The sequence below is a fragment of the Myotis daubentonii genome, chromosome 3 (genome assembly GCF_963259705.1).
Source record: "Myotis daubentonii chromosome 3, mMyoDau2.1, whole genome shotgun sequence".
NCBI classification, from domain to species: Eukaryota; Metazoa; Chordata; class Mammalia; order Chiroptera; family Vespertilionidae; genus Myotis; species Myotis daubentonii.
Genome location: NC_081842.1, coordinates 193797954 through 193821257, shown reverse-complemented (window position 1 = coordinate 193821257; position 23304 = coordinate 193797954). Strand labels below are relative to the sequence as shown.

Below are 23304 nucleotides of genomic sequence, written 5' to 3'. Positions count from 1 at the left end.
ATTTCCATTGTTTCTAGCTGTAGGACCAACTAGGTTCTGTAACTTCTTTCTAAAGAAGTTGAAGTAGGATCAATCATATTTGTTGAAGTATAAGCAATTCTAGATTTTCTGCATCTTGATTTGAATTCTAAGAAGGCCGGCTCCTGGCTCTATATAACATGGTCATTTTTTTCAACATGTCTATTAGTATGAGCAAGCTGCTGATGCAGAACTAGCTTGGGTTGCTGAGACAAAACGGAAACTGATGGCCCTTGGTCCAATTCGCCTGGAACAGGACCAGACCACAGCCCAGCTGCAGGTACAGAAGGTAAGTGTAACACTGACGTATCCATTGTGTCCTGAGCTAGTATAATCCACTTAGCTTAGAGTGACTAGGAAAGAGTGTCTGACTACTGTTGCAAGTCAAGTGGAATGATGCAATGTCATGATGGTGGATAGAGATTAATTCTATAAATATTTGGTTAGGATGAGGAAGAGATTTTTTGCTTTGCGAAAAAGTAGAAATAGGCTCATTAATCTAGGAAAGTTTAATAATTTTATGAATGATTTTCATGAGGGAAGATATTTTTATAAGCTATTAAAAGATAAGCATTGAATATGTGTGGATAGGCAGAGTGTCAAACTAGACAAGAACAATTTTTGATGTGGCTTTTTTAAGCGAATTTTTCATAGGAGTGTCTAACTTCACTGACACAGGCTTGGGATCCTTTTACTTCTTGATTTAAATTGTAATTTACTTTTCTCAAAGGCTTTCTCCATTGACATCATTCGACACAAAGATTCAATGGATGAACTCTTCAGTCATCGTGGTGAAATCTTTGGCACATGTGGAGAGGAGCAAAAAGCTGTATTACAGGTGAATTGCATTTTGTTTTTTCACCATATTCTTGTCTTGATTACCGTGAATTAGAAGTACAGTTGTGGAATTATACTTTAAGAAGTTTAAGTTACAGCTTTTTTTCCTCCATTACTAATAATGGTGTTAAACACCTGTTTGATGTTCTGGGGAATTCAGACTCAACCCTGTGCTCACAAATGTCTAAACAGCCATACTGTATAATGTGAAATACGTTGCAAATCCATCTTCTTTAATCAGGGAATTGCTACTTATCCTCAGTCCATAATGAGTGACTTTGAGTTACCTTTCAAAAATCTATGATAGATTTTTTTGAAATCATATGCAGATATTAATTTTTTCTTCGGGTCCTAAAGATTACACCCATTTCTAAAAGCTTGGCCACAAGTTAGTTTGTACACCAGTTTTATTTTATTTTTATATAGGGTACAGGTAACCCAAACATACAGCTCATAAATCCAGGTTTGTGGAGACTTTTTCCAATTACAGTTTACATTCAATATTATTTTTTATTAGTTTTAGGTGTACAGCATAGTTGGTAGACAGTCATACTTTAAAAGTGTTCCCTCAATATTTTCAGTACCCACCTGGCACCATACATACTATTATAATAGTATTAACTATATTTCCTGTGCTGTACTTAATACCCGTGACTGTTTTATAATTACCAATCTGTACTTCTCAATCCCTTCATTCTTTCACCCAGTCTCCCCCTTCCCCTCCCCACTGGCAAACATGAGTCTCTTCTAAGTTTGTGAGTCAAGTCTGTTTCTCTCTTGTTTATTTATTTTGTTATTAATTCCACATATAAGTGAAATCATATGATATTTGTCTTTCTCTGATTTCACTTAGCATAATACCCCCCAGGTTCGTCCATGCTGTCGCAATGGTAAAATTTCATTCTTTTTTTATGACCGAGTGATAGTCCATTACATGTGTGTACCATAGCTTTTTTATCCACTCATCTATTGATGAGCACTTGGTTGCTTCTATTTCGTGGCTATTATAAATAATGCTGCAGTGAACATAGGGATGGATATATTCTTTAGAATTAGTGTTTTAGTTTTATTCTGATAAATTCCCAGAAGTGAAATCACTGGATTATAAGGCAGTTCCATTTTTTAATTTTTTGAGGAACCTCTGTACTGCTTGTGGAGACTTTTTTATCAGAGGAAAAAAGGCAAGTTAAACTTCATGGGCAAAGACTCCATCGTAGCCCCTGAGATGTTCAGTCTTAAACTGATGCATTATAATAATGTATCTCTAAAGTTGTAAAAGGTTATTCACTAAAGGTTAATTTTGCTGTGTTGTGCTTTTTTACTGTATTCGAAATAACTTTCCTATTTTAAAAATTATACAAGTAAGACATATATGTTTGATAGGAAAGTTAGAAAATTAAATATAAAGAAAATAAAAATCACTTGCAATCTTATTAGATTAGTTCATATATTTTAACATTTTGTTATTTATTTCTTTAGACTTTTTAATGTATATATACCTACTTTTTTGTTCATAGGAAAAGACGGAGTCTCTAATACAGCAATATGAAGCCATTAGTCTGCTCAACTCAGAGCGTTATGCCCGCCTTGAGCGGGCACAGGTCTTGGTGAACCAGTTTTGGGAAACTTATGAGGAACTCAGCCCCTGGATTGAGGAAACTCGGGTATTGATAGCACAATTGCCTCCTCCGGCTATTGATCATGAGCAGCTCAGGCAACAGCAGGAGGAAATGAGGGTAAGGAGTTTGCCTCGTTTTATTTAATTGCAGAACTGAAAATGGGCTCCATGATCTATTCAAGTTTATATTATGAAATTCTTAATCAGAATTTCTCTGCATAATAAAAATACATATCTGAATTATTTTTTTTGTCCTTTAATATGAATGAGGAGATATCAGGAACCTGGGTATTGCAGAAGTAAACAAAGAACTAAGTAAACACCAAGGGAATTTAACATCTTTCCAATGACAATGGGGTGTTGTTAGACTTAGGGTGTGGTTGGTACTCTTTCCATTGGTTAGGCCCCAGCTGGAGTGAGTGAGAGCTAGGAAGAACTGTCACAAAGCATTTCTGCAAGTAGGTAAGATGAAAGGGAGATTTGTGGACACATCAAGGAATGCTATGACCACATTAAAAAGACACTTTTTAAATGTTTATTTTATTTGGTTTATGGCTTGTGCTTATTCCTATCTCTGTGTTCCTGTAAGTGGAAGGATGTAAACCAGAAGTAGCCAGCAGTAAAGTCAAGGAGAGGTTGGATTATCAGAAATGTTGCTATTTGTGGCTTGTCCTGCTTAGTATCTCTGTCTTGGGAGGAAGACAGATATTAAACCATGGAAATTACAATTACTACATTTAAATATTTATGAGTACAGAAGATGGTGGGATAAATTTGTATTGGAGGGTGAGAGAGAGAGAGAGAGGATGTGGCCTGGGAAGGCTTCCAAGTGATGGGACATCTGAACTGGGTTTTAACAGTTGAGAGAATCGGGTAGTGTCAGATCCCAAGACTTAGGTGTTTTTCCCCCTCCGTAAATGATGAAATGCTGGGACTTAATTATTTGGTTTGTTTTTTCAAAGTTGGTATGAGCTCTGATCAAAGCACTTAAGCAAAGGGGGGGGGGGGGGATAAGGACGCATATGTAATAACTTAATAAAGAAAAAACATACTATTGGAAACCTAAAAAAAGCACTTAAGCAAATAAACTGGATAAAAAATGCTTATTTTAATCCATATTTCTTTAAATAGCAACTAAGGGAATCCATTGCTGAACACAAACCTCATATTGATAAACTGCTAAAGATAGGCCCTCAACTAAAGGAGCTAAACCCTGACGAGGGTGAAATGGTGGGAGAAAAATACCAGAAAGCAGAAAGCACATACGCCCAAATTAAAGAAGAGGTGCGCCAGCGGGCCCTGGCTCTGGACGAGGCTGTTTCCCAGTCAGCTCAGGTACGTGTGTGTCTTAAAGTCACATAACCTTCAGCGAGCCTTAGTCTGAGAGAGATGTTTCTGTATCAGATACATCTGCATGCTCAGGAGTGTCTAGACCAGCATGCTGGTGGTCCATTACCAGAGACTAGGAACCCTTGTTGGTCTGCATTTTTATTGCAAGGATCATGACTATGCTGGCGCTGCAAGGAGGATAAAATGCGTCTCAGTTGGTACATATTGTCTGCTGACAGTTTCCTTGAAAATTTTATATTGTGGTGATCCTTTAGCAGGGATAGTTCTGGGTAAATTCACCCTGAAGCCTAAAGAAAAGTCATATTCCTGTTGGACCTGTTACTTTCGAGAGTTAGAAGACAGCGCATTAGATCTCTTGCTCAGGAGGCCACCAGCTAGCTCCTAACTCAAGGAGAGATACTTGGGGAGAGAGAAGTAAGAGCCAGAGAGAAAGAAACCACAGTGGAGGGAGCAGTGGGGTGGAAGCATGTGACTACATACTGTTTAACTAATATATTACTGTTAGTGGTACTTTGTGATGTCTGGGTATTTTATTCCTGTTTAGTCAATATTCTTGGTTAATATTTGTACTTATTCAAGTTTCTCCCCCCCACCTTCCGTCCCATCTCCCACTCACATTGTGGAATGTGTTACTTTGTGTTGTTGCTGCCTGCTCCTGTCTTCCCCACATCGTCACATTTCATTGTTGTGTTGACCGCGCCCACCATTACAGATTACAGAGGTAAGGTACTCACCCCCACTGGGATTAGGGTATTTTTATGAAGCTGAGAATTAAGGATTACCTATCAGGAAATTTCCTTTTACTTCAGTGGGATGCATTTTATTAGTGCAGTTTATTATGTCAGTTTCATTTGGGATGGAACCTAGAAGTGAGGGAGTGATGAGAAGTGATTTTGTTAAGAAAATCCCACCATGTATTTCTTCATAGGACACTTAGAGTTGATAAGACTTATTCTGATTAATGAATCCAGAGTTGGTTTTAGATAGCTTTTTTTAGGGGGCCAGCTTACCTGTTTTGCCCCTCTTCCTCCTCTCTCTGCTTCAGATTGTAACTGAAATTTTACAATTATAGTCATGTTACTCAAAGTACCAGAAAAGTGAAAAGGTAGTTATTCTTTTAGAAAAAGGTTAGATTTGGCCTTCCTTAATTACCTTTCATTGTGCCACCATTTTCCTTTCTCACTGTCACATATGCTGGTTTTTAAATTGCATGCTGTAATGATTTTAACTCCAAGACATGGAGCGTATTGAGTTCCCCATTCATTTACATAGTTGGTGGAGGGCATCTAACTTGTTGGTCTAACCTATTGCATGCAACTATCATCTGAGATGTTGACACACTGAGTCTCACCAGTTTCATAGTGTTGTCTCTTTCTCGTCACATTTCTGGTATATTACTTTTTTTATTCTCAAAATAAACATTTATTTTCTTGTTCTAATGGGCAAGCTCTGGTGTACTATGCCCAAACCAGTTAGCCAACCCCAACAGCCATCAGGCTAGGCTACGTGCAGTTTCTCCTAAACAGTAGTAGGGTTATACTTTGACCTTATTCCCTGACATTTCCCCCAGAAGTGTGTGGAGTATTGCTGTGCTAATGGTCTGACATTTATTCAGTTCCATGATAAAATCGAGCCCATGTTGGAGACTCTGGAGAACCTTTCTTCTCGCTTGCGCATGCCACCACTGATCCCTGCTGAAGTCGACAAGATCAGAGAGTGCATCAGTGACAATAAAAGTGCCACCGTGGAGCTAGAAAAACTTCAGCCTTCCTTTGAGGCTCTGAAGCGCCGTGGAGAAGAGCTCATTGGACGATCTCAGGGAGCTGACAAGGATCTGGCTGCAAAAGGTGCTTGATGAATTGAATTATTTTTAAAGAAAATGAATACAATTCTAGGCTGTGGTTACCTCCAGTGTCCCACCAGATGTACTTTATTGAATGTGAAGGCAGTCCCCAAGTAATGAGTATTCCAGAAAATCATTTGGGAGTCATTTAGAATTCAGAACACATCTGCCCATTGAAACAAGGTTACAATTGGTAGTTAGATTCCCAGGCCAGAAAACAAATGCTCCTTTAACCCCTGATATGAATGAACTGCAGTATCAATCGTGTGTAGAACATACTACCTTTTATAACATTTTCCGTGGGAAACATAGCAAGTTCAACACAGAACACTGGAAATAAAGTTCTCATCTCAGTCCTTTTGCAAGTTAGGGGTTTTTTATCTGAGCAGTACATTTATGTATTTATTTGTTTATTTAAATTATTTTTTTTAACCTTTTATTTATTTAAATTATTTTATTTTATTTTTAACCTTTATTGCCAAGATTATTACAGATGTACCTTCCCCCCCCCCCCCCATTACCCCTCCCCACCCGGTTCCCGCCCTACCCCAGACTTTTGCCACCCCATTGTCTGTGTCCGTAGGTAATGCATATGTCTATACAAGATATTTGCTTAATCTCTTCCCATCCTCACCCCCCCCTTCCCTCTGAGAATTGTCAGTCTACTCCATTTCCATGCCTCTGATTCTATTTTATTCACCAGTTTATTCTGTTCATTGGATTTCTTATTCGTTTATTTTGATTTTTTAGATTCAATTGTTGATAGGTATGTATTTGTTGCTATTTTGTACTTCATATTTTTTATTTTTCTCCTTATTCCTCTTCTTAAAGAATGTCCTTCAGCATTTCATATAATACTGGTTTGGTGGTGATGAACTCCTTTAGCTTTTTCTTATCTGTGAAGCTCTTTATCTGACCTTCAATTCTAAATGATAGCTTTGCTTTGTAGAGTAATCTTAGTTGTAGGTCCTTGCTATTCATCACTTTGAATATTTCTTGCTACTCCCTTCTGGCCTGCATAGTTTCTGTTGAGAAATCAGCTGATAGTCATATGGGCATTCCCTTTGTAGATAACTAGCTGCTTTTCTCTTGCTGCTTTTAAGATTCACTCTTTGTCTTTAGCCCTTGGCATTTTAATTATGATGTGTCTTGGTGTGGTCCTCTTAGGGTTCCTCTTGTTTGGGACACTCTGTGCTTCCTGGAGTTGTAAGTCTATTTCTTTCACCAGGTAGGGGAAATGTTCTGTCATTATTTCTTCAAATAGGTTTTCAATATCTTGCTCTTTTTTTCTTCATTCCATATGGTAATATTCATACCATAATGCAAATATTGGTATACTTGAAGTTGTCCCAGAGGCTCCTTACACTATCTTCATATTTTTGGATTCTTATTTCTTTTTGCTCTTCTGATTGGGTGTTTTTTGCTTCCTCATATTTCATATCATTGATTTGATTCTCAGAATCCTCTACTCTACTGTTGAATCCCTGTATATTATTTTTTATTTCAGTCAGTGTATGCTCAATTTCTGACTGGTCCTTTTCCATATTTTTTGTCTTTTTCACTAAAATTCTTAAAAGTCTCACTAAGTCCCTTGGAGGTTTCTAGAAGATTCTTGAGTAACTTTATAACCATGGTTTTGAACTCTGTATCCAGTAGTTTGCTTTCTTCCATTTCTTTCATTTGTGACATGTTTCTTTGTCTCTGCATTTTGGCTGCTTCCCTATGTTTGTTTCTATGTGTTGGGTAGAGCTGCTATGTCTCCTTGAGTTGGTAGAATGGCCTTGTGTAGTAGGTGTCCTACAGGGCCCAGTGGCTCAGCCTCCCCAGTCACCTGAGCTGAAACTCTATTGCACCCCTTTGTGGGCTTTGAGCACAGTCTTGTAGTTGAGACTTGATTGCTGTTGGTGTCACTGGGAGGAATTGACCTCCAGGCCAATTGGCTGTGAGGACCAGCTGCGGCTATAGTGGGAGAGCTGCTGTGCAGGAGACACCCCTTCAGTGGGGCTTTGGTATTCACTGAATGTGTTGCTTATGGATGTGTAGAGTTGTGATCTGGTGTGGTCTGACATTGACTACTGGGTATACTGCCTCTTGGATATCCAGGGAAGTGCAAAGTCAGTCAGAGCCTGGGGCCACCCAGCAGGAGCTACAGAGAGATCTGCAGATTCCTCCTCTTCGTATTGGGTTTGGAAGTGCCCAGATGAGGCCCAGCTATGAAGCAAGGCAGGCTGGTGCAGGGTCTTGGGCCTTTTATTAATAGGTTTGGGGCTCCCTGACCCAGCTGCAGCTTGTTTGAGAGGTTTTTAGCCTGAGCAAGGACAGGCCATTCATATGCAAAAGCTGCTGCACACAGCTTGGGTGGGGTTGTAAATTGGATGGGGCGGGGTCTCAGGCAATCACCAGGGTGGAGCAAACAGAAATGGCTGCCAGTCAGGCCTGTGGCTGGAGAGGTCCCAGAACAGTAACAATGACCCCTGCCAGCACCTCCGTTTGGTAGAAAGCTGCCCCCAAGTTCCTGCCCCGATGCCAGACAATCCATTTCCTCCTCCTAAGTGTCTGTGTTCCCCAGAGCTTTGCCCTGGTGTGGGAGCTTGTAAGTTCAACTCATGGTGCTGGCCTTTTAAGAGGAGCAGCTGGGTCTCCAGCAGCCTCTGTGTCACTGAGCCCCAATCCCCACTGGTTTTTACAGCCCATAGGTCTTACTGCCTGTAGGGACTTCTTTTCCCAGCTCTGGGAACTGGGCTGGGGTCTGGTGTGGGGCTGGGACCCGTTGCTCCTTATGGGTGCCCTCCACAGAGATGATCTCCCTCCCAATTAAAAAAGCACGTGGCCCTGGCCGGTTTGGCTCAGTGCATAGAACATAGGCCTGTGGACTCAAGGGTCGCAGGTTCGATTCCGGTCAAGGGCATGTACCTTGGCTGCGGGCACATCCCCGGTGGGGGGTGTGCAGGAGGCAGCTGATCGATGCTTCTCTCTCATCGATGTTTCTGACTCTCTATCCCTCTCCCTTCCTCTCTGTAAAAAAATCAATAAAATATATTTAAAAAAAAAAAAAAAAAGCACGTGGGTGTCAGACCAGCCTGTTCCTTGCCTTTGCACTTCCTACCAGTCTCAATGTGCTTTCTTCTCTACTTGTCTAGTTGTAGGACTTCCATTCAGGTAGCTTTCGGCGGTTCTGGGTGATGGCTGTTCTGTATTTTAGTTGTAATTTTGATGTGGTTGTGGGAAGCGGCGAGTACAGGTGTTTCCCTACGCCACCGTCTTGGTTCCTCCTCCTGAGCAGTGCCTTTATATTAGATGGTAACTCATTCCCAGTTTACTTCTGTGATCTCTTTATGTGGGAAACCAATGTAGGTGAAAATGTAAATGTAGACATAATAAAGTTAAGATAGGTATATATAAATTCTTTTTGAAAGATAATTTTAGAGAAAATGTGAGACTTAGATGGTATTTCTGATGAGACTTGGAGAAGTCCTATTCTTACCTCTTTTTTACCCCTCAGAAATCCAGGACAAATTGGATCAAATGGTATTCTTCTGGGAGGATATCAAAGCTCGGGCTGAAGAGCGAGAAATTAAGTTTCTTGATGTCCTAGAACTAGCGGAGAAGTTTTGGTATGACATGGCTGCTCTCCTTACCACCATCAAAGACACCCAGGACATCGTCCACGACTTGGAAAGCCCAGGCATTGACCCATCCATCATCAAGCAACAGGTTGAAGCTGCTGAGGTAAGAAAAAACAAAACTCCTTCCCTTATGTGTTTGTTTTCTGAAAAAGGCACTTTTTCCAAGTACGTTGTGTTAACTGCTTAGCTAAGCTGAGTTGCCTTAAAAGTTGTTTATGTTTAAGAGGATATTTTCCACTTGAAAAAAGTATATGCTCATTATAGATTTCCTATTTTATTATAAGTATAAGTTTGTATGACCTCCACCAACTGTGATGGGTTCCATCATACAAAACTAATTTTCTTGTCAGTTTTAAACTTAACAATTCAAATTAATAGAATATGTTTAGAAAATTCAGTTTTGCTTTCATTTCTGAACTTATTCCTTGCTATAGTGTGCATCAAGCATGTCAGACTCACGGCCTGCGGTGAGTTTAAACAAGGCATGCGGCCCGCCGGCCATAAGTTTGACATGCTTAGACATTATTCTGTTTCTCGAATATGTTTCTTTAATGCAGAAAAAAATAGAAGGTCGAAAAGCAAATAAATTCTTGATTCATCATCCAAAGATAATAATTATTACATTGACATACCTTTTTCTAGTCTTTTGGAGGAGCGTAGTTTTTTATTTCTTTTTAAATACTTTTTTTTTTAATTTCAGAGAGGAAAGAAGAGGAGAGAGAAATAGAAACATCAATGATAGAGAATCATTGATTGGCTGCCTCCTGCATGCCCCCCCACTGGGGATGGAGCTTGCAACCTGGGCATGTGCCCTGACCAGGAATCGAACCGTGACCTCGTGGTTCATAGGTTTGATGCTCAACCACTGAGCCACTCCAGCAGGGCTAGTTTTTATTTTTATTAAATGCATTTCTTCCCTCATTTTGTCCATTTATTATAAGCTAAGCCTGTCTTAACACATTGTATGTGGGAAACGTGTTTACACGTTTTACGTATTTATACGTTCTACCAGTGTAGTAGAGCGCGGGACACGTATTAATATGTTTTTTATAGACTAGCGGTAAAATGCGGGTAACGTATAAATACGTAAACTAAAGTTATCATAATTTTACTGAACATTGCCATTTGCGCAAAAAATTAGCAAAAATGGCCCGCGCCACCTGTTAGCGCACGATAAAAACTACCCGCAAACAATGTGTTAATATTATCTCTCTCATATCTTTTATTTCAGCTAGTCTCCCTCTCCCCACCCCTGTTATTTTTAGGACCTGACAGGGAACTAACTTCGTTCAAGATTATGTAGCCTAGTGTTCCTATTATTCTTGTCTCTCAGCTCTTAAATTTGTGACTTGTGCAGTACTCTTTTACCCTTGTTGATATACTTCTGTGTAATGTATTAGACTTTGGCTATAGATTATAATCTCCTTGGGAGCAGGAAGGATGAACCTTTGGTAAATTATTTAAGTTCATTATGTCTTTCTCAGACTGTTTCATATATATTGTTCTATGTAGTTAATGGATATGTACATAAATATGAAAAATAACTAGAGTCTGAAAATTCACTATGTATATAAGTGAAATAATAACAATGAAAGGTTTTTGTGAATTTGACAGATTCTGTTCAACATCTGCTATTGATGGGACTATAGTTACATTTGCAAAGCTTGGGAAGTTCTGTTCTGCTTCTGTTTTGGCTTATGCTCTGTTCGTTTACATGTAGACTATTAAGGAGGAGACAGATGGTCTGCATGAGGAATTGGAGTTTATTCGAATCCTTGGAGCAGATTTGATTTTTGCCTGTGGAGAAACTGAGAAGCCCGAAGTGAAGAAGAGCATTGACGAGGTGTGGAGAAATAGATAAGGAGTTTAGACAAAACATTTGTGGACTTAGACTGAACAGGAGTATTAATTGAAGAATCTGGTTGACTGTTTTCCTCTAGATGAATAATGCCTGGGAGAACTTAAACAAAACATGGAGAGAGAGGCTAGAAAAGCTCGAGGATGCCATGCAAGCCGCTGTGCAGTATCAGGACACTCTTCAGGTGAGGACCAAGAGGTGACCGCCACGGAAAACAGCTTCCATGGTGTGATGTTCAGAATCCAGCATAAGAGTGGCTCACCTTTGCAGGACCGCAGCATTATCTAACTAAGGCAACAAGCTCTTCCTGTATTTCTAGCCAGAGTTTCCACTTATGTGAAAAGTACTGACACCCAGATTTCTGCTCCTCTTCTCATCATGTGTTCACTATACTGACTCCTGTGGTGGCTATCCAGGGAAGCTGGCCTGACGGGGAGAGCCGCTGGCTAGAGGTTCCACACCCAGCTTATCTTGAAGCACAGCTTGCCACAGTAGCTTTAGCACATCCTGAGCTTGCTAGCCGGCCATGAGAAATAGTACCTTTTGTTCATACTTAGTTTTGCCAGATCATGGTTTATTTTGGACACTATCCCAATGCTTGCTTCATTCGTAAGTCCCCATATTATTTGAATAAAGATCATTATTCCTTCCCTCTGCGCCTCCCTCGCCATCTAAAAACACAAACAGTACTTGGCACTTTGATTTCTCTCTGCTTATTTAGCAGAGATAATGCTAATTCTTTCCCGATTCCTTGTGTTTTTGACTGCTTATTTGTGTTTTTATTTTAGGCTATGTTTGACTGGCTAGATAATACCGTGATTAAACTCTGCACCATGCCCCCTGTCGGCACTGACCTCAGCACTGTTAAAGATCAGTTAAATGAAATGAAGGTTTGTATCTGGGAATGGCTTTTGAAGGATTGTGTGTTAGTTTTTAAAGACTTGATTTGATGTTAACATTAAATATGTCTTTGATAGGAGTTCAAGGTGGAAGTTTACCAACAGCAAATTGAGATGGAGAAGCTCAATCACCAGGGTGAACTAATGTTAAAGAAAGCTACTGATGAAACAGACAGAGACATTATACGAGAACCATTGACAGAACTCAGACACCTTTGGGAGAACCTGGGTGAAAAGATTGCCCACAGACAGGTAAGGCAAATGGTGGAGTACATAAATGGACTACTATCTTCTGCTTTCTTATTTCCTAACAATTGTTTCCTTATATCGTTTTCTGGGTAGCATAAGCTAGAAGGTGCTCTCTTGGCCCTTGGCCAATTCCAACATGCCTTAGAAGAACTAATGAGTTGGCTGATTCACACTGAAGAATTGTTAGATGCTCAAAGGCCAATAAGTGGAGATCCAAAAGTCATTGAAGTTGAGCTCGCGAAGCACCATGTAAGTGTTTTATTTTTCATCTCTTAGTCTTTTGGTTTCAGACTAAATATTGCCACCAGAAGCCTTTCAGTGTGTACCTTAGAGAACTGGGTTTGATGTTATCTGTAGAGATAAATTATTGTTCAACATTTTTTAGGTTCTAAAAAATGATGTTTTGGCCCATCAAGCCACAGTGGAAACAGTCAACAAAGCTGGCAATGAACTTCTTGAATCTAGTGCTGGAGATGATGCCAGCAGCTTAAGGAGCCGTTTGGAAACCATGAACCAATGCTGGGAGTCAGTGTTACAGAAAACGGAGGAGAGGGAGCAGCAGCTTCAATCGACACTGCAGCAGGTCCGTGCCTCGTCCAAGTTAGGCAGGTGGAGCTGTGCAGAGCTGTGCGCGTAACATTCGGAAGAAAGGAAAGCAACTTGGGGTAGAGCCCCCGGTGTCTTGAGAGGAAGGTCATTTCTCTGCTGGAACTTGTCTAGAAAGAACATCTTTTGACTTATTGGGGTTTTTTGGATTAGTTTGTAGCTAATCTCTTTATTTATAATTCAAAGTTAGTAGATTTTGCTTTAACAGACCTGTTCACAGATTCAGTTATGTCTTAGATCCAATCAGGTTCCTCCATATTCATACTCGGCAGTACCTTAGTCCAGAGATCACCAACCTTTGGACCTCACAGACCAACCAGCGGTCCGTGGACCACCAGTTGGCGACCACTGCCTTAGTCAATTCATTGGTTATATCAGACATTTATAATACAGGGTTGGGCAGAAGTAGTTTTGTAGTTGTTAAAATGGAAATAGAATTATTTATTAAATAATAATACAAGAATAAATTGTCTTTGTGTGCTCACAACTATAAACCTACTTTTGCCTACAGGGAGGTCTGGGGAATTCTACTAGATTCTAAAAATAAATATATTGGCCCCATGCCAATCCAGTAGCAGAACAGCTCTGCCTGAGAACAGCCCAAAATTCCTCCCTCAAAATAGATTCCTCATGCCCTGGCCAGGTAGCTCAGTTGGTTAGAGTGTCGTCCCAATACCCCAACGTTTCGGGTTCAATCCCCAGTCGGGGCACATACAAAAATCAACCAATGCATACATGAATGGGTAGATCTTCCTTTCTCTCTCTAAGATCAATAAATAACGATATAAATCCTCATATTGCGATTTAGAATGTTTACTTTTGAAGCTGGGATTGACTACTGACGTTCCTAATGTCTTTTCACAAAAGGCCCAGGGTTTCCACAGTGAAATTGAAGATTTCCTCTTGGAACTGACTAGAATGGAGACCCAACTTTCTGCATCTAAGCCCACAGGAGGACTTCCTGAAACTGCTAGAGAACAGCTTGATACACACATGGTAATAGAGATTTCCTGAAGTATTGAGCATAAGCATGCCATAGTCAGTAGCCCCTGATGTATATCTGAGAATCTACAAAGTAATGCCTTTTTACTGACAATATAGTACAATCTTGAGTACTCCTGCCTACATATGGGCTTTTAATACCCTACCACAGGCAGCAGTGGTGATGGGAGAAATTGGCTGGAGATACATTGGTCAACTGGTTAATTCTGAGTTGGTCAACTTGGTGGGCACAAGAATATTGACTTGAAGGTGAGAGCATCAAGAAGACAGATACATAGCACAGATGTGGTTCTATTTAAGGAAAAGACTACTTCAGTGGGATTTAGGGAAACCCAATAGATACAGTTTTTCAAGAAAGTAGCTGAGAACAAAAGGCATAATGTCTAGGTAAATTATTCAGGAAAAGGAAGTTAATGATTGGGGTTTATATTTAAGGATTTCTGGTCCTTAAAATAATTCCATTTATTCGGTGACAAAATTATTTTAATACTAAGCAAGAATGGTGGATTTCATTCCCTAGTTGTTCAGCAGTTGAACTGAATCCAAAAGAAAGGGTTTTAATCAAGGTGAGACCTTTCTGGACCTTTCCAAACTGTGCTTGTAAATGTGTGTTTGGGTATCTTTCAGGAAATTTATATCTTTCCTGCCCTTTCTTGTAGGAACTCTATTCCCAGCTCAAAGCCAAGGAAGAGACTTATAATCAACTACTTGACAAGGGCAGGCTCATGCTCCTAAGCCGTGATGATTCTGGGTCTGGCTCAAAGACAGAACAGAGTGTAGCCCTCTTGGAACAGAAGTGGCATGTGGTCAGCAGTAAGATGGAAGAAAGAAAGGTATCACCACAAAAGACAGTGTGGTTACGGTATTTGAGTAGGTGCTTGGTGACGGCATGTCATTACCATCTCATTTCTGTGAAGATTTGTTAAAGACCAGTGTATTGAACCAGAAGTTGTGGGACTGATGTCCTCAGAATTGCCTTCATGGGAATCATCCCTCTTTTCTGTAATTAGATTTCTATTTTCCATCCATGTCAAGTTGCATTGATGGTACTAGTTTCTGCCAATATTTGATTTTATTCTTCATTCTTTTTCTGCATCTACCAGTTAAGACATTACTGCCTGTTACTGCTCAATGGTGGACCCTATATCCATTGTTAATCAGATTTGTTGTGTTCCTACTTAAAAACAAAGTTATGTTGGAGTTGGTGACTTGGGATTGGGAGGGTGGGAGCAGAGCATGCAGGGAGTATGACAAATAATGGCACGCAAGGAATGTGGATTCTAGTGTAAGTACGGCATGCAAAGAATTGTACTAAAAATCAAGAGAGAAGTAAATTATAAGGCCCCTCCTCACTCTTCCTCAAAAATCAAATTCTCTTCAAAAGAAAAGTGATTAGAGATCAAAGCCCCAAAACACTGGTTTTTATGAGTACAGAGTCTCAGAGTATCTCTGCAGATTATTTCTGTGCTGGGCAGATCAAATAAAATGTGTGTGCAAATCTCTTGGCCACATGCATTCAACAAATAGTTATTAAGCATGTATGTGCCAGGCACTGTGCTAGGTATATAGTAGAAACTATAAAGGCATGGATCCTATCCAATTTAATGGGAAAAACACAAATATTTATACATAACTGAACATTTGAAAAGCATTGATTTTTCTAGAATTCTTTTAATGTGGGGTCTGATAATTTTGTTACATAAAGAATGGCCCAATTAGAGTGTATGGCTACATTCTAATTCTTGGACAGTCTGTTGCCTATAATTCCTGCAGAATGCAGAACTAATACCAATTAAAGTAACTGGCAGATTCTGGCTCAAAATCAAGAAGTTTCTAGAGGGTTTTCCCAAAATGAAACAGGCTGCCTCAAGAAATAAATACATAACCCATTATCAGTGGAATTGGTAAAGCACAGGCTAGGTGTCACGGATAGTTGTTGCAGATTTGGCAAGAGCATAAAACAAGTAGAAGAGCCCTAGCCGGTTTGGCTCAGTGGATAGAGCATCGGCCTGTGGACTGAAAGGTCCCAGGTTCGATTCTGGTCAAGGGCACATGCCTGGGTTGCGGGTTCGATCCCCAGTGGGGGCCATGTGGGAGGCAGTCGATCAGTGATTCTCTTTCATCATTGATGTTTCTATCTCTCTATCCCTCTCCATTCCTCTCTGAAATAAATAAAATATATTTTTAAAAAAACAAGTGGAAGATTTCCTGCCATCTAGGAACTTGGTAATATATTAAGTTCTAAGCATTTCTGTGATAGATATGATGTAGATTTTATTTTTCTCCAGTGATCGGCAAACTGCGGCTTGCGAGCCACATGCTGCTCTTTGGCCCCTTGATTGTGGCTCTTCCACAAAATACCGACTTCTGCGCATGGGCCACGAAGTTTCAATCGCACTGTACGTGCGGGCCCGCACATGGTATTTTGTGGAAGAGCCACACTCAAGGGGCCAAAGAGCCACATGTGGCTCGCAAGCCGCAGTTTCCCGACCACTGGATTAGGCCTATACATTTTTGTAGCATTCATTATAGTGTTTTTAACATATTTTTATTGATTTCAGAGAAGAAGAAAGAGGGAAAGAGAGATAGAAACATCAATGATGGGAGAGGATCGTTGATTGGCTGCCTCCTGCACGCCCCCTACTGGGGATCGAGCCCACAACCCAGGCATGTGCCCTTGACCGGAATCAAACCTGGGACCCTTCAGTTCACAGGCTGACGCTCTATCCACTGAGCCAAACCAGCTAGGGCTATAGTGGTTTTTTAGGTTACAAAAGTAACCTGAAAACACAAAGAAGAAAATAAAAGTTACATATAACCCAATTTACAGGAATTAACATTTGTAATGTACATCTTGGGCTTTCTTCTGTGAATATTTTGGATATCTTCATTTTTAACAACCTGTCATTAGTCTGTTTTGCCTGCCTGGTGTGGTCCAGGGGCAGAGGCCCTCACCCCTGGTATTGGGGCTAGAGGTCTCTGTGGATGGGCTTGGAGACGCTGTGCAATTGGGATGTGCTCATGGACAGTTGCAGGTGTCTTGACCTAACCATTGTTTTTGTCACCTGATTTAGATAAAAGTATCTAAAAATTTACGTTTAGGGTTGTCAGATTTTTGCTTAGAATATTAGGGCTTTTATTATCTTTTCTGCTTATAGCATAAGAATAAGTTTCAGACTCAGACATTTTTAGGTGCCGTCTTTTCTGAAAACATTTAAGCAGGCACTGCGGTGAGTATTTACTACAGTAAAGTGCTTTTCATTGGTTGTTTTCATGCCACAGAAAGTACATGAAAGGAAAATGAGACTCTGGTCACAGCGGGTTGCAGACCTGCAGCTGTCACCATGGAGCTGTTCGCTTGCATTGACTGGTTTTACTCCTGCTCTTACTGCCCCTGGAAGTGGGGGATGGCGGAGGAGAGCTCCGCTGCAAATTGTGTCCTTTTTCATAAGCAGTTGTTTCAGACACTAACATTTCAATGTCCCCTTCTTTGCAAACAAGGCGTGTTTGGAAGTTGGTTAAGTGAGGCTTCCTCTTTAGAGGTCATTTCATTTGGTGTACAGTTCACGCCTTTGTCCTTGAAGCTATAATTCCTGAATTTGGCACTTTTTGTGTGTGTTTTAATTGAAATTCAGTCAAAGCTGGAAGAGGCCCTCAACCTGGCAACAGAATTCCAGAATTCCCTGCAAGAATTTATCAACTGGCTCACGCTAGCAGAGCAGAATTTAAACATCGCTTCTCCTCCCAGCCTGATACTGAACACTGTCCTGTCGCAGATAGAGGAGCATAAGGTAACTAACACCAGGATGTTTCCTTCCTTTGAACGGACTGGTTGTCTTGTCTTCCGTTTACACAGCAGTATTTTCCCACCAGGTTTTTGCTAATGAAGTAAATGCTCATCGAGACCAGATCATAGAACTCGATCAAACCGGGAACCAGTTAAAGTTCCTTAGCCAGAAGCAGGACGTTGTTCTGATCAGGAATTTGTTGGTGAGCGTCCAGTCTCGATGGGAGAAGATTGTCCAGCGATCTATTGAGAGAGGGCGATCACTCGATGATGCCAGGAAGCGGGCAAAACAAGTAAGTTACAAAAGAAAGTTCTAAGTACTGAATAACCTCTGGCTGCAAGTCTTGAGTCCCTGGATTAATTCCCATAAAAGTGTTGTATAGGTCTTTACTGTTATAACTTACTTCTTATAAAATTGTAGTTCCACGAAGCTTGGAAAAAACTGGTCGACTGGCTGGAAGATGCGGAGAGTCACCTGGACTCGGAGCTGGAGATATCCAATGACCCAGACAAAATTAAACTGCAGCTCTCTAAGCATAAGGTAAAGCAGTCGGTGGCTCTTAGGGCCTGAGCTCTGTATTCACTGGAAATTTTATCTGGGTAAACACGTCAAGATGATGAAGCCTGCATTCCATTTCATGTCTAGACAGTGTCTAACTGCGACAATTGCTCATTTAAATAACAATTCAAACAAAGTGATTGTGGGAGTAAACCTTAAAGTTAAAACTGTAGGCTTATAGGAATTCTAGGCTTTTAGAAATATGCACTACTGTAACATAAGCAAAGACTTATAAATTCTTAAGGGTAAGCTCTTATTAGTTCAAGAAGTAGTCACAGTCAAATTGTATCTAATTACCAACCTGGAAACACACAAAAATTTTTCCTTGTTCCAAATCAAGATGTCATCTCACATATGTTTTTTTTTTCTTTTCATTTTGAAAACAGGAGTTTCAGAAAACTCTTGGTGGCAAGCAGCCTGTGTATGACACCACAATCAGAACTGGCAGAGCCCTGAAAGAAAAGACTTTGCTTTCTGATGATACTCAGACACTTGACAACTTATTGGGAGAAGTCAGAGACAAATGGGATACTGTGTGTGGCAAGTCTGTGGAGAGGTGAGCATGAGTGTCCCCTCCGTAGGTTGTATGTTATCCCAAAGCTCCCTGAGAGACTGTTACTGGACTCCATAACGTGGTAATAAAGCATATGCTTCAGTAGCAGGTTTTATAGCATCTCAGTGTCTCGTTAATTCAGTGAGGTATGAAAAATTTGAATAAAATGTATTGAAATTCTTTCATTTTACACTTGAACATTATTGTATTAGAAAGAGAGAAGCCCACAGTAATAGGTCAGTAACTCAGTATTTGTAAATCACCAACTTGTAATACCACTAGCTGACTCGCTAAGGGCTCTCATCATGTGCAGGACACTATGCAAAACCTCTGCATGTGTTACCTCACTTAACCAGCATGATATCTGATCTGTACTGAGCAACTTCTACTGAGTATGTGCATAACAGTGCCTACTAGTCATGTAATCCTCAACAACCACTGAGGTGTGGGTACCGTTATTCCCGGGTTACAGATGAGGAAACTATGGTTAAGAGGTTTCCTAATTCCCCCAACGTCACTCAGCTACTAAGCGGCAGAGCTGGGATTGAAATTATTTGGTTTGGTTCTAAAAGTCGTACTTTATCCATTTGTACCCACTATGCCATATTCAGTATTACAATATCGCTATCTAATTTATACTTGGAAATTTTTGGTGAGGCGACTGAGGTTCAGAGAGGTGAAGAGACAGCCCAGGGACTCAAAACTGGTAAAGAGCTAGGAGTTGAACTCTGACTCTAGGCCATTAGCAAAACCATCATCCTGTACTGGAGGGGTGTAAAGTAGTGAGCACAGGCAGACCTTGGTCATTAGGGTGTGTCCATGTGTATAACTGCTGGACTCTTAAGATGCCGAAGGGCATCTGTGCCTGTCTCCTACCTACACTATGATTAATTCATCCCAGAGCAGTGATGGCGAACCTATGGCACACGTGTCAGAGGTGACACGCGAACTCATTTTTTTGGTTGATTTTTCTTTGTTAAATGGCTTTTAAATATATAAAATAAATATCAAAAATATAAGTCTTTGTTTTACTATGGTTGCAAATATCAAAAAATTTCCATATGTGACACGGCACCAGAGTTAAGTTAGGGTTTTTCAAAATGCTGACACGCCGAGCTCAAAAGGTTCACCATCACTGCTCTAGAGAGTGGTTTGATTTAAAATGTCTAGGCCATCTCTCTCAGTCACTTTTTACTGTGTTTCTAACGATTTCAACTTGGAGGTCCCTCTCTATGTAGAGTTCAAGCAGTATTTCCTTTCAGCAGTCAGAATTGTGGGCCATTCATAAATAATGCCTAAAAACAGCAAGGTTTATGTGCTTTTCTCAGGCAGCACAAGTTGGAAGAGGCCCTGCTGTTTTCGGGCCAGTTCATGGATGCTTTGCAGGCCTTGGTCGACTGGTTGTACAAGGTGGAGCCACAGCTGGCCGAGGACCAGCCCGTGCACGGGGACCTCGACCTCGTCATGAACCTCATGGATGCCCATAAGGTGAGGGGTAAGATCTGTGCCTTCTGCTCACGCTAAGGGAGAAAGGAAGTCTGAAAGAGCTGGATCTCTGCTTGTGAGGAAGGCAGCTCCTTGCTCTGCAAGTTTAAACAAACTGCTGCTGGGATTCTACATCAGTCACAAAGAATTTACCAAAATTGGTTAGATTTAGATCTGGCAATGTGTAAACTTCACTTTGAGGTTTCCCCGCCCCCTTCCTATTTGAATCTCTCAGATGACTCACAAAATAAATTTAAAGTCAGGAGCCGCTCAAGACAAATATTACACTGAAAGATAAAATGAAACTGACTGCTTTTTTACTACTTCTGAACCTTACAAGCCCAGCACCATGGGCAGCAATATTTAGTATGACCTGCACTTGTCATGTTGAGCATTTCATTTACCCTGAATATGTCATACTCATGACATATGTGTCCTTGTTTGACTCCTACAATTCTGGAAATGTTTTACCATTATTCCCATTTTATGGATTAAGAAACTGAGACTCCAGCTAAGCAACCTACCCCAAGTCACACTGCTCATATTTTAGAGCCACCTTTTCTGGTTAATTTTTCTTATGCCTTATCCTGCCTCCCTCTGTGCATAAAAGACACATGACTGCAACTTACCAAGGAAATTGAACTAAATGATAACTTCCTGTGTGGTTTTGCTTCTTGGATTCAAAACATTTCTCATACGAATTCTCCTGAAGGTTTTCCAGAAGGAACTGGGAAAGCGAACGGGAACCGTTCAGGTACTGAAGCGGTCCGGCCGAGAGCTGATTGAAAATAGCCGCGATGACACCACGTGGGTCAAAGGGCAGCTGCAGGAACTGAGCACTCGCTGGGACACTGTGTGTAAACTCTCCGTCTCCAAACAAAGCCGACTGGAACAGGCCTTGAAACAGGTCAGACACGTTTGTTGGGAAAACCCCAGGGATTTCGGTTTGAACAGATTTATTCTAGTTTCTTTATCAGGATCGGTTCCAGCCCATCTCAGAATGAACACAACATCAAACATTAGTATTTGGAATGTTCTACAAGATTTTAGAGAAATAATGAATTCAGTTTGTTGTCAAAGATCTACGAATGAAAGATAACCTTTGTGGGACTTTGATAGGACCATCAAATTCCTGTGATGCCCTGAGGAGTTTAGTCCTAGACCCTTTCCTTGGCATACCCCAATGGCCAGGACCTTGGCTGCAGAGACGTTCCATCTCTTCTGCTTGCTTATTTCAGGCGGAAGAGTTTCGGGACACAGTCCACATGCTGTTGGAGTGGCTTTCTGAAGCAGAGCAAACACTTCGCTTTCGGGGAGCGCTTCCCGATGACACGGAGGCCCTGCAGTCTCTCATTGACACCCATCAGGTAATCCCGCCACAGGGCACCGTGACCGTGCCACCCACCACGTGAGGACTGCCCCCACCCCACCAAAGGGAGGAGCTTTTGTTGTAAACTGCAGACCTCTTGTGCAAAGGAGCAGAGCCAGAGTGAGGCCAGCTTGCTGTTTAGCAGGAATGACGGAAATGACTGGCAGTTTTTGTGACACCTTAAAGATTGTTCACTCATTTGTTTTTACAAACATAATACATGTAGGTTGTAAACAAGTCAGACAACGTGGCATTATATAAAGAAAAACGTGGGCTGTGCCACCTCTGTATTCCTCACCTGCACACAGTTTTGTTTCACTTCCTCATTGTTACTAGCTTCAGGCCCTGACCAGCTCCCACAGAACCTCCTAACTGAGCTGCAGGAAATGCAGTATCTGGGCCCTCAGTGTGACTCCTAATGAGGTGGGAAATGTTTGCTATTTTAATTTTTGAGTTACCCACTGACTGGGAGATTTTAATCTTGGTTTTGTCATTATATTCTGTTTTAGTTATTTTTTTTAAGTAGTGTTTTATTGCTGTTATTTGTCCAAAACAACACTGGTTACACACATTGAAATGAGTAAAAACAGGATTTTTTTCAGATGAGATCATTCAGAATAGGAAAATAGGCATGCCCAGTTTGGGAAAGGGACGTGCCTCTGTATCCCTAGTCCTCGTCATCTGCAGCATCTCTCAGTGCTGGGAAGAAAATGCCAGAGATACCCAATAGAGGCGTTTCGAGGTCTGTGTCCGTGAACTCATTGAGCGGAAAATACACTGAATTTTTTTATTTATTCCCCCTTACAGTGTAAACACTGCTATCAGAGTAGGTTTTGGGTTGTTTTTTTAAATGATGGTGTCTTATTTATTGATTTGTTGAATTTTTTTTTATTTTTTTTTTTTTAGAGAGAGAAGGGAGAGAAACGTCAATTTGTTGTTCCACTTATTTATGCATTCATTGGTTGATTCTTGTATGTGCCCTGACCGAGGATCGAACCGACAACCTTGGTGTATTGGGATGATGCTGTAATCAACTGAGCTACCCGGGCAGGGTTAGAGTAGATTAGTTAGTTAATTTTTATTTTCTAATCTTTTTTTGTTTAGGAGTTCATGAAGAAAGTGGAAGAAAAGCGAGTGGATGTGAACACAGCGGTGGCGATGGGAGAAGTCATTCTGGCTGTCTGCCATCCTGATTGCATCACTACCATCAAACACTGGATCACCATCATCCGGGCTCGCTTTGAGGAGGTGGGTCCCTGGCTTTAGAGGAAGGCTACGCCTGATAAAATGGGTTTACAGCAACAACATACAACAGAGCTCCTCCCATAAGAGATTTTTCACTCACTGGGAAAATCTCAACAAGATTAAATTAGTGTTTTAGCAATGAATGCTTTCTTGGTACTGTGCTGAAATCTGGAAGACTAGTGTTGGTGCAGTGATTTGTTAGCTGGTGGCTTCCTAAAGACAGGTGTGTATTCCTCCTCCATCCTCAGAAATCCTGTGTTTAATCAGATGTACTAGGTTTACTTTTAGAAGAGCTGATTTCTCATTCTAGTTAACCCAGCTCTATTACCATAGTAAGAGCTAAGTCTCTTAACTGCTTGGGTGGTCTTTGCCCTAGATAGTCATTGTTAGGATCAGATGA

The 23304-nt window shown here is 40.8% G+C and overlaps 1 protein-coding gene across 16 annotated transcripts in view; it reads left to right on the top strand.

The window, feature by feature from the left end:
• The window catches only part of MACF1 (microtubule actin crosslinking factor 1), a 342588-nt gene that overhangs the window by 298189 nt on the left and 21095 nt on the right, over positions 1-23304 (top strand). For all 16 annotated transcript variants that reach the window (XM_059690073.1, XM_059690080.1, XM_059690075.1 and 13 more), the window contains 22 exons: positions 188-307; positions 749-856; positions 2373-2591; positions 3605-3808; positions 5439-5670; positions 9169-9395; positions 11013-11135; positions 11233-11334; positions 11939-12040; positions 12128-12301; positions 12392-12547; positions 12684-12881; positions 13772-13900; positions 14566-14739; positions 17542-17697; positions 17780-17986; positions 18115-18234; positions 18639-18808; positions 20134-20293; positions 21003-21197; positions 21529-21657; positions 22764-22907. In XM_059690073.1, the coding sequence (XP_059546056.1) occupies positions 188-307; positions 749-856; positions 2373-2591; positions 3605-3808; positions 5439-5670; positions 9169-9395; positions 11013-11135; positions 11233-11334; positions 11939-12040; positions 12128-12301; positions 12392-12547; positions 12684-12881; positions 13772-13900; positions 14566-14739; positions 17542-17697; positions 17780-17986; positions 18115-18234; positions 18639-18808; positions 20134-20293; positions 21003-21197; positions 21529-21657; positions 22764-22907 (3549 nt within the window). The remainder of the gene's footprint in view (positions 1-187; positions 308-748; positions 857-2372; positions 2592-3604; positions 3809-5438; positions 5671-9168; positions 9396-11012; positions 11136-11232; positions 11335-11938; positions 12041-12127; positions 12302-12391; positions 12548-12683; positions 12882-13771; positions 13901-14565; positions 14740-17541; positions 17698-17779; positions 17987-18114; positions 18235-18638; positions 18809-20133; positions 20294-21002; positions 21198-21528; positions 21658-22763; positions 22908-23304) is intronic.